The sequence below is a fragment of the Xyrauchen texanus genome, chromosome 9 (genome assembly GCF_025860055.1).
Source record: "Xyrauchen texanus isolate HMW12.3.18 chromosome 9, RBS_HiC_50CHRs, whole genome shotgun sequence".
NCBI classification, from domain to species: Eukaryota; Metazoa; Chordata; class Actinopteri; order Cypriniformes; family Catostomidae; genus Xyrauchen; species Xyrauchen texanus.
In genome coordinates this window covers 27050570-27063410 of record NC_068284.1, presented here as the reverse complement: position 1 = coordinate 27063410, position 12841 = coordinate 27050570, and the positions used below count along the sequence as shown (strand labels likewise).

The following is a 12841-nucleotide window of genomic DNA, read 5'->3' as shown; positions in this document are numbered from 1 at the left end:
TCCACTTTAGCTCATCTGATAAGAGTTTTGGACTTTGGACTTAGAGGCTGAGCCTCGAGCCTGGTCAAGGGCATTCAGAGTGAAAATTAAGTGAAAGTGCCATAGTAGCGTCACAAAATAAGGTGGTTGCTTCAGTGTGGTTTTCATGTCAAAATTTGCTTTTAAAACACTGTTTGGTTAAGGCTTTGGTTTAGCACAAGGATGTCTGTTTTGTTCACCTGTCATTAATATTTTTGAACACTATTGGTTAGGTTTTGGTTTAGTGAAAGGATGTCTGTTTTGTTCGCCTATCATTTATCTTTTAGAACACTATTGGTTAGGTTAAGTCTAAAGTTTAAGGTTAGGGAGGTACATTTTACTCATCCATCCATCAAAACATCCATCTACTAGAATATTCACCTTAAAAACCTTGTCTGATTACAACATAATTTTCCTCACTTTCACTAAGAAACTGCAGCCAAAAGTGTAATGAAGCAGATCATTTTGGTTTTGAAACATTTAGCCATTGTCATGTAAATTAATGAGATCAGGCTGTAGATGCTTGTTGAACATATATTTTTAAAACCATTGACATAGATGGTAGATGGTTCTTCCTAATGACTCTCCTGCAAAGGTTTCCACTCTTGATATTGGAAGATGTCTGCAAGGAATTTGGTCCTATTTAGTCACAATAGCATCAGTGTGGTCAGGTACTGGTGGTGGCCCATAGGGCCTTTTCATCCCAAAGGTGTTCAGTGAGGTTCTAAGTCTAAGTTTAGTGCTGGCTGTCAATTCTTCAGTACAAAGCCTTAAACCATACTTGTCCTTATGGATCTCACTTCCTTCCTTCCTTCTTTCTTTCTTTCTTTTCTTTCTTTCTTTCTTTCTTTCTATCCATTAATTTTTAATGGTGTCATTCTTACAGTGATATTAAAATTAATGGTTACATTCTTATAGTGAGATACAAATAAGCTTTTATATTATAGTAGATTCTTACTTCTCTTGTGGGCTTTACTGGTGTGGGAATGTACATTTGGAGTGGGAACATTAAATTATGAGTCAGTTTGTGCAAGTTACATAGTTCAGTATGATTGCACTGATATTAACTACCGTGACCTAACATTATCAGCCTAGTATCAGCAAGCACTATCAGAGGACAGTCTCATCCCTTTAGCTGAACACCATTGTGAAGAAAGGGGCAGAGGAAATATAATTGCATAGATATGCATCTGTAAGAAGAAAAAATAAAAAGGAAACATGTAATGAACCTGTCCACCCTCAAAACCACACCAGCATGCTACCTGCCACCACAGAATCGGTCCCACTATTCAACACTCAGTCAAGAAGCTATTAATTTTGGTCAATATCGATGATTTAGAATTCAGGTCCAATGATTCCTCTTGGACAAGCTTTTTCAAGTCCATACTTCAAGAAGAATGCTTGTTTCAAAATGAAGATATCATTAGTTAAATTGTTCCCTGTGTTTTTCTCAGAAACCCACATAAAAATTGATGAGTGCAGACAGGACTCTGGCCTTATAGCAGTACATACCAATCTCTGAAGCCATAACAGTGATGTTGTGCCAGGCCACCTCCTCTCGGTCTAGACTCCTGGTGGTTTTAATGAGTCCACTGTTGGCATCAATGCTGAAAAGTGTACCTCCTTCTGCACTTTGGTCAATGGAGTACCTAAAATTGCAATATTAGAGTTCTTCAAAAGAATTTCAAAGTAAAAAAATGCAAATATGATGAGAATAATTGTACTTTAAAGGAGTTTTAATGATGTAAGGTGACCTTATCTTCAAAAAATTGTCATAAGACTTGCTGTTAATCAGTGATGGTACTTATACAACCAGATTTTAATAATAATAATAATAATATAATAATAATAAATTTTATTTATAGGCGCCTTTCACAACACTCAATGTCACCGTACAAACAGAACACAAAAAAGTAAACCATGAAAGCATCAATAGTAAAAACATAAAGCAAACATTACTATGATATACAATAAAACATTGGAAGATACAATTGATAAACTTAAAGCATGCACAGCCATAAAAAAGCCTGTTTGAAAAGATGTTTTAATATGAGATATAAAAGTATGAATACTTTCACTTTTACGAATGTCCAGAGGAAGCAAATTCCATAAGTGAGGGGCAGTGTAACTAAAAGCTCTTGAACCCATAGTGTTCAGACGGATACGTGGTATGACACGAAGAGTTGACGAGGAAGATCTGATATAGGTATGAAAAAAATCAGAGAGGTATGAAAGAGTAAGATTATTTAGCAAAATTTTGAAATCAATTCGGTACTTAAATGGAAGCCAGTGCAAATGTTTAAAAACAGGTGAAATGTGTTCAATAGAGGGGTTCTAGAAATTATTTGTGCAGCTGAGTTCTGGACCAGCTGAAGTTCATGGAGAAATTCGGAAGGAAGACCAGAGAGGAGAGCATTGCAGTAATCAATATGTGATTTAACCAGTGCATGAATAAGAATGGGAGTGCTGTTCAATGTGAGAGAGGGATGAAGACGATTAATGTTACGTAATTTAAAGTATGCAGAGCGAGTTATGTTATTAATATGGGTTTCAAAGGATAAGGTGCTATCAAGGACGACACCCTGTGCTAGCTACTCAGATATAAATCATCAGCAACTCACATCATCTTTTTATACAAAGCATTTCATTATTTGAGTGGATTCTGCTGCTTTATCAACCTAAACAGATTATCCGTAAATATTTATAATGAAAACACTTAACCAGAACAAAAAACATGAACAACCTATAATCATTCATAAGAATTCAAACATCCATACCCTGTTCATCACTCACTGAAAACCATGTTAATTTTATCTAAAGAATATTTCTCCTCAAAAACTATTGGCAAATGTATTGTATGTTCTTTTTACTAAGCACTATAATTTGCTCTGAAAGCATTTAATACCATTTAGAATATACTTCAAGGTGCCATACCAGTATTGCTGTCTTGGGAAACTCACCTGACTTTACTTCTAGTGCTGTCGGGGTCTTGAGCAGTTATCATGCCAACCTCTGTCCCACCTGGAGAATTCTCATACACATCCATGATATAGTAGTCCATAGTAAAGACTGGAGCCTCATCAACATCCCCAATAATGAGCTTTAGCGTGGTGGTATCTTTAAAGGGGCCCAGATAAGAAAAACGAGGATCCAGATGAGTGTTGATGCCTTCTATGTTCAAAGAGTAGGCCTTCTTCTTCTCATAGTCCAGAGGCTGGAATGAACATCAGTTATAATATCAAGGGAGAAGCAGAAATTACATTTTGGTCAAAGACAAGACATGGCTGTTCGATCAGACATAAATTTATTTGGCAGCAGAACAACAAATTTGAAGCTATCAGTTTGTGGTATGTCTGTGTGAATGGGGCAAGTCGTGTTCAGACCTTTCTGAGGGAGATGATGCCTTCTCTCTTATCACTGTCAGTAGAGATGGAAAACATGGCAGCCCCTTCTTCATTGGTAATTCTGTATGTCATCTCAGCATTGATGCCAAGGTCTTCATCATTGGCTTTGATTTTGCCTACAGCTTTCCCTACCTGAGCAGATTCTGGAACGTACAACTGATAGTTCTCTGAAGCAGAGAATAAACAAATGGAACAGATTAGATTTTATTAAACATTAGAAAGCTTTGGATTCAAATTCTAAGGAGTGATACTTGTGCTGAGCTAATTTCGAGGGTTTATAGAGGATAAGCTCAAGTTTACTCAATAAAAGTTGTTTACTTGCACAAAATAAAGCTCAAATGAATGCAACCATTTGGCATAAATTCACAGGATATTCAAAGGGATTTAGGGATTAGATGGTTTCTGTAGTAAAAAGCCTAAAATCCAGATTTTCCATGATGAGAGAGAGAGAAGGAGATGGCATACTTTGAGAGAATCTTGGTGGATTGTCATTGACATCAGTCAGTGTGATGTTTACTGTGGTGGATCCAGACAGACCCCCCACAGAGCCGGCCATGTCTTTGGCTTGGATGATGACAGAGTACATCTCTCTACTTTCTCTGTCCATGTTTGGCAAAGCAGTCCTGATGACACCTGTGACCGAGAGGGTAAAAAGGATAAATATAGCTTCTGCTGACCTAAATAACCCAGTTCCCTTCATTGTAGGTTCAAAATGAAATTCCAGTTTTTTGCAAGTACACATTCCTACACCAGACAGAAGGCTTAATGGGAAAGCTTAATGAAAACTCTGTTTCAGTAACTAACCCTCAATTTGTTCACAACCCGTATGAGTTTCTTTCTTCTGTGGAACACAAAATGAGAAGTTTTGAATAATGTTCATGCTGCTCATTTCCATACATCTAAGTGGATGGGGATCAGAGGCTATCAAGCTCCAAAAATGACAAATAAGTCCACACGACTTCTGCACAATATTCCATGTCTTCAGAAGACAAATGGTAGCTTTGTGTAAGGAAGCTGCTCTTCATTGACCACCTTTGCTCAGCTAAAACTCTGAAATGGACTACAAAAGTAATATGGACAACAAAAACGGTACATGGATATCATTTGGAGACAGCAACAGCAAACATAATAGGTTCTTGCATGTTGAGACCAAACATAATTTAAGTCAATGGTACCACACCTGTTATGAGAACTATAGTGAAGGAGAATATTTTCAGTGAATAAAAACTTACATCAGTCTGTTCCTCACACCAAGCTATAACTACTATACAGTAGCTTCAGAAAACTTGGAATATAGTGCCTGAGTAGTAATAGACTGCTTTTATGATATTTACAGGTGCTATTTTTGTCATTTTGGATTTTGACAGATCCAGTTCTCTTTTACTTTCATTATGTGGAAATGATTGTCCAGGGTCACCTTTTACGTTCCACAAAATAAAGAAAGTCAAGCAAGTTTGGAATGGTATGAATGTGTGTAAATGACAAAAAATTGTTTAATGAAGCTGCTAGCTACACCTGCTGGCATTTCCAGCAATAACAGCCCAGTCTGTTGGAAGGGCACCTGTTCAGAATATCATGTGTATACTGCAAATCATTGACCTCTGTTTATTGAGGTGGTGAGTTAACACTGCATGTTTTTATCCAGTTTTGTCCCTTCTCCAACTTGTTGAAGGATCTCTTTGAATTTGACAATGCACCAGCAGGCATGGACCGAACCCTAACCTCCCCGTACTTTATGTATGAGTTGAAATCAGCTGATCTAACAATAAATTATATCCCCTAACCCTACCTCTAAACGTAACCCTCACAGAAACCTTTTTGCATTTCTTTAGCAAAAATCATCTAGTATGTTTTATAAGCCATTTCCGCATGCTGGGCCCCACAAGGTAGGCGATCTCAAGTTTTACTATCCTTAGACATTTGGTCCCCACAATGTAGTATAAACATGTACACACACACACATACAAAGCACCAAGCATAATGGCCATCATCTCCCACACACACCACAGATCTTTGGCAAAGTCTGCCATCTGCTCCGGCCATTCCCATATTAGGAGGAGGATAGAAAGACAGAGGGATGAAGGGATGGCTGGAGAGCTGAACAGCCTGGGTTTGCAAGGCGAACTTGCAATTGTGCCCATTTATACCATGAGATCCCATGGTAATGTTGACAAGACACACCCAGGTCCCTGTGCACAGCATAGGCAGAAAAGTTTAAAGACAAAAAGTGAAATGCATAATCTGAAATAGCAAGGCCTTTGCCAGTATATAAAAGTAGGTAAATAATATTTCATGTTTATTATAGTATTGTGTAAAGAAGTTCAATGGAAAGGAGGAGGCGAAAACCAGCTTGATAATATAAATAATGTTTTAATTATAAACTTAAACAAAAGACAACAACACACATGATGGACATGTCCATAAAATATCTCTCTCTCCCGCAGTCGGCCTTTATCCCTCTCGGAGGCTTGATTAGTGTGTAGAATCACGACCCGGCTTGCCACATTCCTCCCTTGTTCTCTCAGGCAGGGGAGCCCCAGGCATGACGTACACCCCCCCTTTCCCTGGGGGAGGGCGTGCCCAAAGCCCCATCTGCTGGCAGGTCATCCCCGTCCACCTGGATGAGGGAGGGGACAAGGGGAGGGAAACAGAAATAATAAAAATGGGGGGTACTTCCTGTAACAGTGTAGTAGCCCCCCAAAAAACACTGTAAGACTGAAACGAGAGGGAAAAGGCCAATGCGGAGCGGCAGTGAGAGAGAGAGGAGAGAGAGATGAAAAAAAAAACACTTACTCGCCAGTTCTCCGATACTCCATAGATTGTTCCTCGGCCACTCCTCCACCCTCTAACGGACGACAGCCGCGCCTCTCTGGGCGGATCGGAGGCAGTCCTCCAGCCCCTGGTGGACAGAACGCCCCGCTGCGTTCTTGGGGAACAGAAGGGGTCTCCCCCGACCCTGGCAGAGGTTCTCCCGCTCCAGGAGGTCGGCAGCGAGCCCCTCCCCGCTCACGGTCGGTGGTCTCAGACCCTGCCGCGTTTCAGCGGCTGGTAGGGGACTCTTCCTCACCTGGCAGCGGCCCTTACCGCTCCAGGCAGTCGGTTAGGAGCCCCTTCTCCCCTTGTGGTCAGCAGCTATCCTCTGCTTCCAGGCAGCCAGGCTCCTCATCCCCCGGCAGATGGCTGCGGCTGCTCCGTTGGGGTGGATGGTAGTGGCGAGAACTCCACTATGGCATATCCCTCCTTCCCGGATTTCGGCACCAGTGTAAAGAAGTTCAATGGAAAGGAGGAGGCGAGAACCACTTGATAATATAAATGTTTTAATTATAAACGTAAACAAAAGACAACAACACACATGACAGACTTGTCCATAAACTATCTCTCTCTCCTGCACAATCCTCCGCTGTCGGCCTTTATCTCTCTCGGAGGCTTGATTAGCCTGATAAGGGACCGGGTGTGTAGAATCACGACCCGGCCCCACCCTCCGGCCTGCCACATATTTATTTTCATACCCATACATTTTTTTTGGGGGTGTCTAAAAACTGAGACGAAAGACAGTGGCAAAGCCTAACATGCCAAATATATATATATTTGTCATCCTTTTTTTAACCACTCTTAATGAATCTACAAACAAATAGAGAAAAACTGAAAAGTTTATCCAGTCAGAATTTATTCTTTGATGCTTACAAGCTAAGTGTGACAACTGTTTCACAAATCGCACGAAAATTCAGTGTCGGATCAAGTTTTGAAAAGTAATGCTGCATTCCATTCAACTTGGAATGTCATATTTTACAAATTTCTACTAGGAAAAGTTCAATGGAATGCATCTTTAAGAAAGAATTACAACTTGTAGGCTCATGCAGAAATTCTCAACCGGCTTGATAATATAAATGATAGTTTAATGGTAAACTTAAAACAAAGACACAAACACATATGACGGACATGTCCACTAACGATCTCTCTCTCCCGCACGGCCCTCTGCAGTTAGCCTTTAAACCTCACGGAGGCATAATTAGCCTAATACAAGACCGGGTGTGTAGTATCATGACCCGGCCCCGCCCTCCACCCTGCCACAGATAAACATTCACTTTTTTAAGTAATAGCGATAAATGAGTTCATTTCCACATTACATGATATTAAAGCTTGTTTAACAAACTGCAGAAACAGGTGTATAAAACGATAATCGTACACCTGAAGCACAAATGCTAGCACTGCAGTATTGTTAATCAGTTGGGTTGGTAGGAGATATCTCTAATGAGAGTCAAACCCCTGCTAAACTGACACGAGCATTGCAGTTGTTTCCTTAAACATCATCTTTCGAATATCGGGGAATGGAATGCATTTATGGTTGGAGATATCAAGTAGGAATATCCCACATCCAACTTGAACTGTGTACCCTAGCAAAACAAAATATATTGCAAGCAACATTTAAATCGCAAATATTATTAGATAGATTTATACAGGTATTATAGACCTCCTTTGTTGATTCATATAAAAATAATGATTTTTGAATGTCTGTTCGGGAGACGTTGATATCACAAAACAGTCATGCTGCATTACGTTAAGAATTAAGTGTCATTCCCCTTCTGTCACTCACTTGACATTGTGTCGATGTATTGACACTAGGGGTCTCCCTTGAGAGCCTCTCTACCCACGGGTAAAGGCTGGCACTGGAGGCAATTTTGGGAATTTAACAGGTGCCGTTTTGCTGGATAAATTCATACGGACCACCCATACCCCATAAACTCGTTTGCCCCATCCGGTTCAGAGATGAAGCCAGCTCGCCTTACAGCAACTCTGATGTTTCTTTCGGAGCTCCTGAGCTGGATGAGAGTTTTGCCGCTGCATCGGAGAGCGTCTTGGTGGACTCCGACGCTAAGAACTCGACAGGGCTAGCTCCTTTAGGTGTGCCAGCCCAGTCTGAGGCCAACGGCGAGCTGTCCGCTATGCTTACCCGGGCTGCCGCAAGAGTCGGACTGTAACCCTCCATCCTCCCCTCAACCCTTGCAGCTAGACGATTGGTTCTTGGGTTTGGGGCGCTGCTCACAGCCACGACCCCCCACTCCCCCACCCCCCCTGGTACCTTTCTTTCTGGAAGTGCATGATGAGCTGATGAAGTCATGGAGGGCACCTTTCACTGCCCGAAACCGACTTACTCGCTTGACCGCTCTCACTACCCTTGACGGCGGGACGGTCCACGGGTACATAGAACTCCCCCAGGTGGATAAGTCAGTTGTGGTCACTCCCTCCAAGGCCTGTAGGTTGACGTCGTCTCTGGCGACCAAGGCCTACAACGTCGTTGGACAGGCCGCCTCCGCCCTCCATGCCATGGCCCTCCTGCAAGTCCACCAGGACAAGGCATAAAAAGATCTGCACCTGTGTAGTCCTGATCCTGATGTGCTGCAGGAACTGCGCTCGGCAACTGTCCTCGCCCTCCGGGCCACGAAGGTCACAGTGCATGCACTCGGACAGGCGATGGCCACCCTCGTGGTCCAGGAACGCCACATGTGGCTGAATTTGTTTGAGATGTGGGACTTTGAAACGTCTCACTTTCTCAACGCCCCCATTTCACAGTTCAGCCGAGGGTGTCCCCCTGCAGCGGTGAAAACCCAGGCAGCTCTGCCAGCAGCTCGGGCCCAGCTCTCAGCCTCAGCGTAGAGCCACCCGCAGGAAGCGGACCCCCCCCCCAATTTCACGAACCACCTCCCGGACACAGAAGGCTCCAAAGTGCTCCGGAAATGGCCAACCCGGGGAGAGAGAGGCGGCTGCCACGGAGCTGGTATCCAGACCACACCATCCCCTGGTGGAGGGCCAGGTGGAGAATCTTTTGTTTCCTTCTCTTTGCTTGCCACACACCCAAAGGGCTGCGGAACCCACGTTGTCACAAAGGAAGCAGTTTCCTCACTCCCTGGGTCATTTAGCCGGTGCCCACAACTGCTGTTCTCATGGTGATCAGACACCGAGCACTTGCAGTCGGGCCCCTATGAACACGAACCTTCCGCCTTCACATGCCCAACTGCACCCACACTCGTACCTCAGGCTGGCAGGTAGTGATGAGTCTAGAGGTTGTCTCTATATCTGCCCCAGGCCAGGTACGTGGAGCAAGTTAAGCGCTTCGACCTTCTCCTCAGCACAACCACCTTGGGATGAATAAATGCTCCCCGCCGTGACGTCACCTACAGGTACATAACACGTGATCATCCCCTTAGTGCCCCTCGCCTAGACGCATGGCTTATGCTTTCCAACCCATCGCGGTGGCTGGCCAGGACCATCCGACTCGATATGCGATTCAGTTCGCCAGGCGCTCGCCACGCTTCAGCAGCATCCGCTTCACCTCGATGCAGGGCAAAAAACGCCTCCACTCTGCATGCGGAGATCACAACCCTTCGGCGCGATAGAGCCTGTCCCTCCAGGCGAGATGGAGAAGGGATTTTAGAGCCCTTTCTTCACCGTACCCAAGAAAGGCGGTGGGTTGCGGCCAATCTTGGACCTGCGAGTTCTGAACCGGGCCTTACACAGACTTCAGTTAAAGATGCTAATGCAGGAACGTATTCTGACATGTGTCTGGCATGAAGGACACATACATTAACGTCTGAATATTACACCGTCAGAGACCCTTTCTATGGTTCACTTTTGATGGCCAGGCATATCAGTACAAAGTCCTCCCTTTCGTTCTGTCCCTGTCTTCTCACATCTTCACGAAAGTTGCAGAGGTAGCTCTTGCCCCGGTAAGGGAAGTGGGCATTCGCATACTCAACTACCTCGATGACAGGCTAATCTTAGCGCACTCTCGACAGTTGCTCTGTGCACACAGGGAACTTGTGCTCATACACCTCAGCCATTTAGGGCTTCTGGTCAACAGGGAAAAGAGCAAGCTCTCCCCGGTTCAGAGCATCGCTTTTCTCGGCATGGAGTTAGACTCAGTCTCACAAGCGAGCATACACAGTTGATGCTGAACTGCCTGAGTACGTTCAGACCGGGCACAGTGGTTCCAATGAAACAATTTCAGAGGCTCATGAGTTGATGCATATGATACCCCTTCAGCACTGGCTTCAGACTCAAGTCCCGAGATGGGTATGGTGCCATGGCACATACCGTGTGACCCTCACCCCTTCCTGCCATCACCTATTCATCTGAAGACCCACAGAGGTGCGCAGACGGGTCAGTGCTCATATTCCTGCAGGAGAGGCTGGAGTGGCGGCTGTGCCCCTCCACCTTGAAGGTTAATGTAGCCGCCATAATGGCTCATCACGATGAAGGGTAAGTCATTAGGGAAGCACAACCTGATCAGGTTCCTTAGAGGCGCTCACTTCCATCAAGAGGGTTGGGGAAGCATTCTCTGTCATTGATACTTGCCTGGAGTTTGATCCGACAGACTCTCACATCATCCTGAGACCCCTTTCTGGGATAAGGTAGTGAACTTGCAAGCGCTGCCCCAGGAGGAGGCAGACCCAGCCTTAATGTTACTGTGTCCGGTGCGTTCTTTGCGCACCTATTTGGATCGAACACAGAGCTTTAGACCCTCTGAACAGCTCTTTGTCTGCTTTAGTGGCCTATCCAGAGGCTTGCCCACTGGATCGTGGATGGCATTGCGTTGGCCTAAAAAACCCAAGACCCCTTGCGGGTTCGAGCACACTCTACAAGGAGTGTGGCATCTTCGTGGGCGCTGGCCAATGGCACCTCTCTAGCAGACATCTGAAGAGCGGTGGGCTGGGCAACACCCAATACTGAACACGTATAATTCAGTAATATGGTACAGCTGGCCGTGTGTATCACTTGCGCATATTGCCTTTCCCCTCCCCTGAGGTGAAAATGTGCACTCTACTCCCCCAGTCAAGTCCACAAGTCACGGACCCTGGGTGTCCTTCTTCCCTAGCCCTCTGGCTCCGAATTCAGTGGAGGAAGTTCACAGCCAGACCCACCGCAGGAACCGGCTTGCCTGTACTGGAACAGGTGCTCCACAGGTTATGATTATTCCAATATCTCCTGTGATGTATTTTCCGCGGTACAGTCCCCCTGTCGGCAGACCCGAGTCTCCCTTGGGCAGAGTTCCTTCTGGCCCCCGGTCGCCGTGTTTGTAGAGCTCCTCCCCATCAAGGCAGGACCTACCACCACACCACTTCCATATGTGTCTGGTAAGCCCATGTGATGTATTTGCTACATGTTAACCCCCCCAGCTGGACAGGATGTGGTCTCCTCTGGGTCTTTTCCCCCTGAAAGAATAGGATTGGAAAACAACACCTTCCCCGATGCATGTTATAGCGTTAGATGGCCCCAGCCGCATCTATCACTCTATAGAGAGAAAACATAGAGAGAGAAATGTCCGCGGCTGGCGTGGCCTGCTCCCATGCTAGTTATGTTGCTTCCCTCCCTCAGGGATGTGGGGAACTATATTTTGGGGCATTGGGGAAGGTTACATTCAGTCTGATGCACCTGCTATTTTCAAACGCAACAGCTTGCTTGCACTTGCGCTGCATCAGCAGTCCGCGTAACTAGGTACAGTATTGTGGCTTTTTTGATAGGGACCCCTAGTGTCACTATATCGACACAACGTTGAGTGACAGAAGGGGAATGTCTCGGTTACTGTCGTAACCTCCATTCCCTGCTGGATGCTGAAATGGCCGGGACCTTACTCTTGGCTTCTCAGCTCAAAACCTGTCAGAACAGACGCACGCTTCCCTCTTTTTATACCCGTATGTCCAGGGGAGGGTCATGCAAATTCTGTTCGCCAAATCTCATTAACCTTTTCTCAAAGATAAAGGTAACCGAGGCTCTCAAGAGAGACCCCTAGTGTCACTACATCGACACAACATCTCACTGTCGGCGTTGGTCCTCGAACGGAAGTTACGACAGTAACCGAGAAGTTTCAATTTCTGGCTTTCGTGCGTGGATGTCTTTTAAAATGTCAATTGGTATTATTAGTTAGCTGCAACATAATGTGTGATGCCCAAAAGTATAGGTTGTCTTATTTATTGTGAAACTGTGTTTACTTAATGGCATGAATCACACTGAAGGACTAGACTTAAAATCCACTGTCGAAAGGCATTTTTAAACTTAATTGTCAAATGGATAAAGCAAAGCCAAATTGAATTGAAAAAGAAAAGCCAAAGTAAAATGAAAAAGAAAAGGCATTGGCAAATATATGAAGAAAAGCAACTGGCAAATTAATGAAGAAAAGGAATTGCCAAATGCTTTTTTAAAACACAAATTAAAAGCTGCATTTAAAAATTATTGATTAATGTGCTATTTTATTGTTATGTTTCATTTCATTTTAAAAATAAATTAAATACACAATTTATTAATGCACAATTTAATTGAATTAAATGTGAATTAAACACATTTAAATGTGTTTAAATTTATAAATGTATTTGTCCATTTATAAAATTGTTTATTTATTTGTCTTTTTTATAATTAATAAGCTT

At 44.0% G+C, this 12841-nt stretch overlaps 1 protein-coding gene across 1 annotated transcript in view; it reads right to left on the bottom strand.

Annotated features, from left to right (window-relative positions):
- LOC127649039 (cadherin-18-like) overlaps nucleotides 1–12841 on the bottom strand; it is a 113383-nt gene that overhangs the window by 31394 nt on the left and 69148 nt on the right. Inside the window, exons 5-8 of the mRNA XM_052133925.1 lie at nucleotides 3888–4055; nucleotides 3402–3589; nucleotides 2979–3232; nucleotides 1531–1667 (exon numbers count right to left, since the gene is read on the bottom strand). Coding sequence (XP_051989885.1) covers nucleotides 1531–1667; nucleotides 2979–3232; nucleotides 3402–3589; nucleotides 3888–4055 — 747 coding nt within the window. The remainder of the gene's footprint in view (nucleotides 1–1530; nucleotides 1668–2978; nucleotides 3233–3401; nucleotides 3590–3887; nucleotides 4056–12841) is intronic.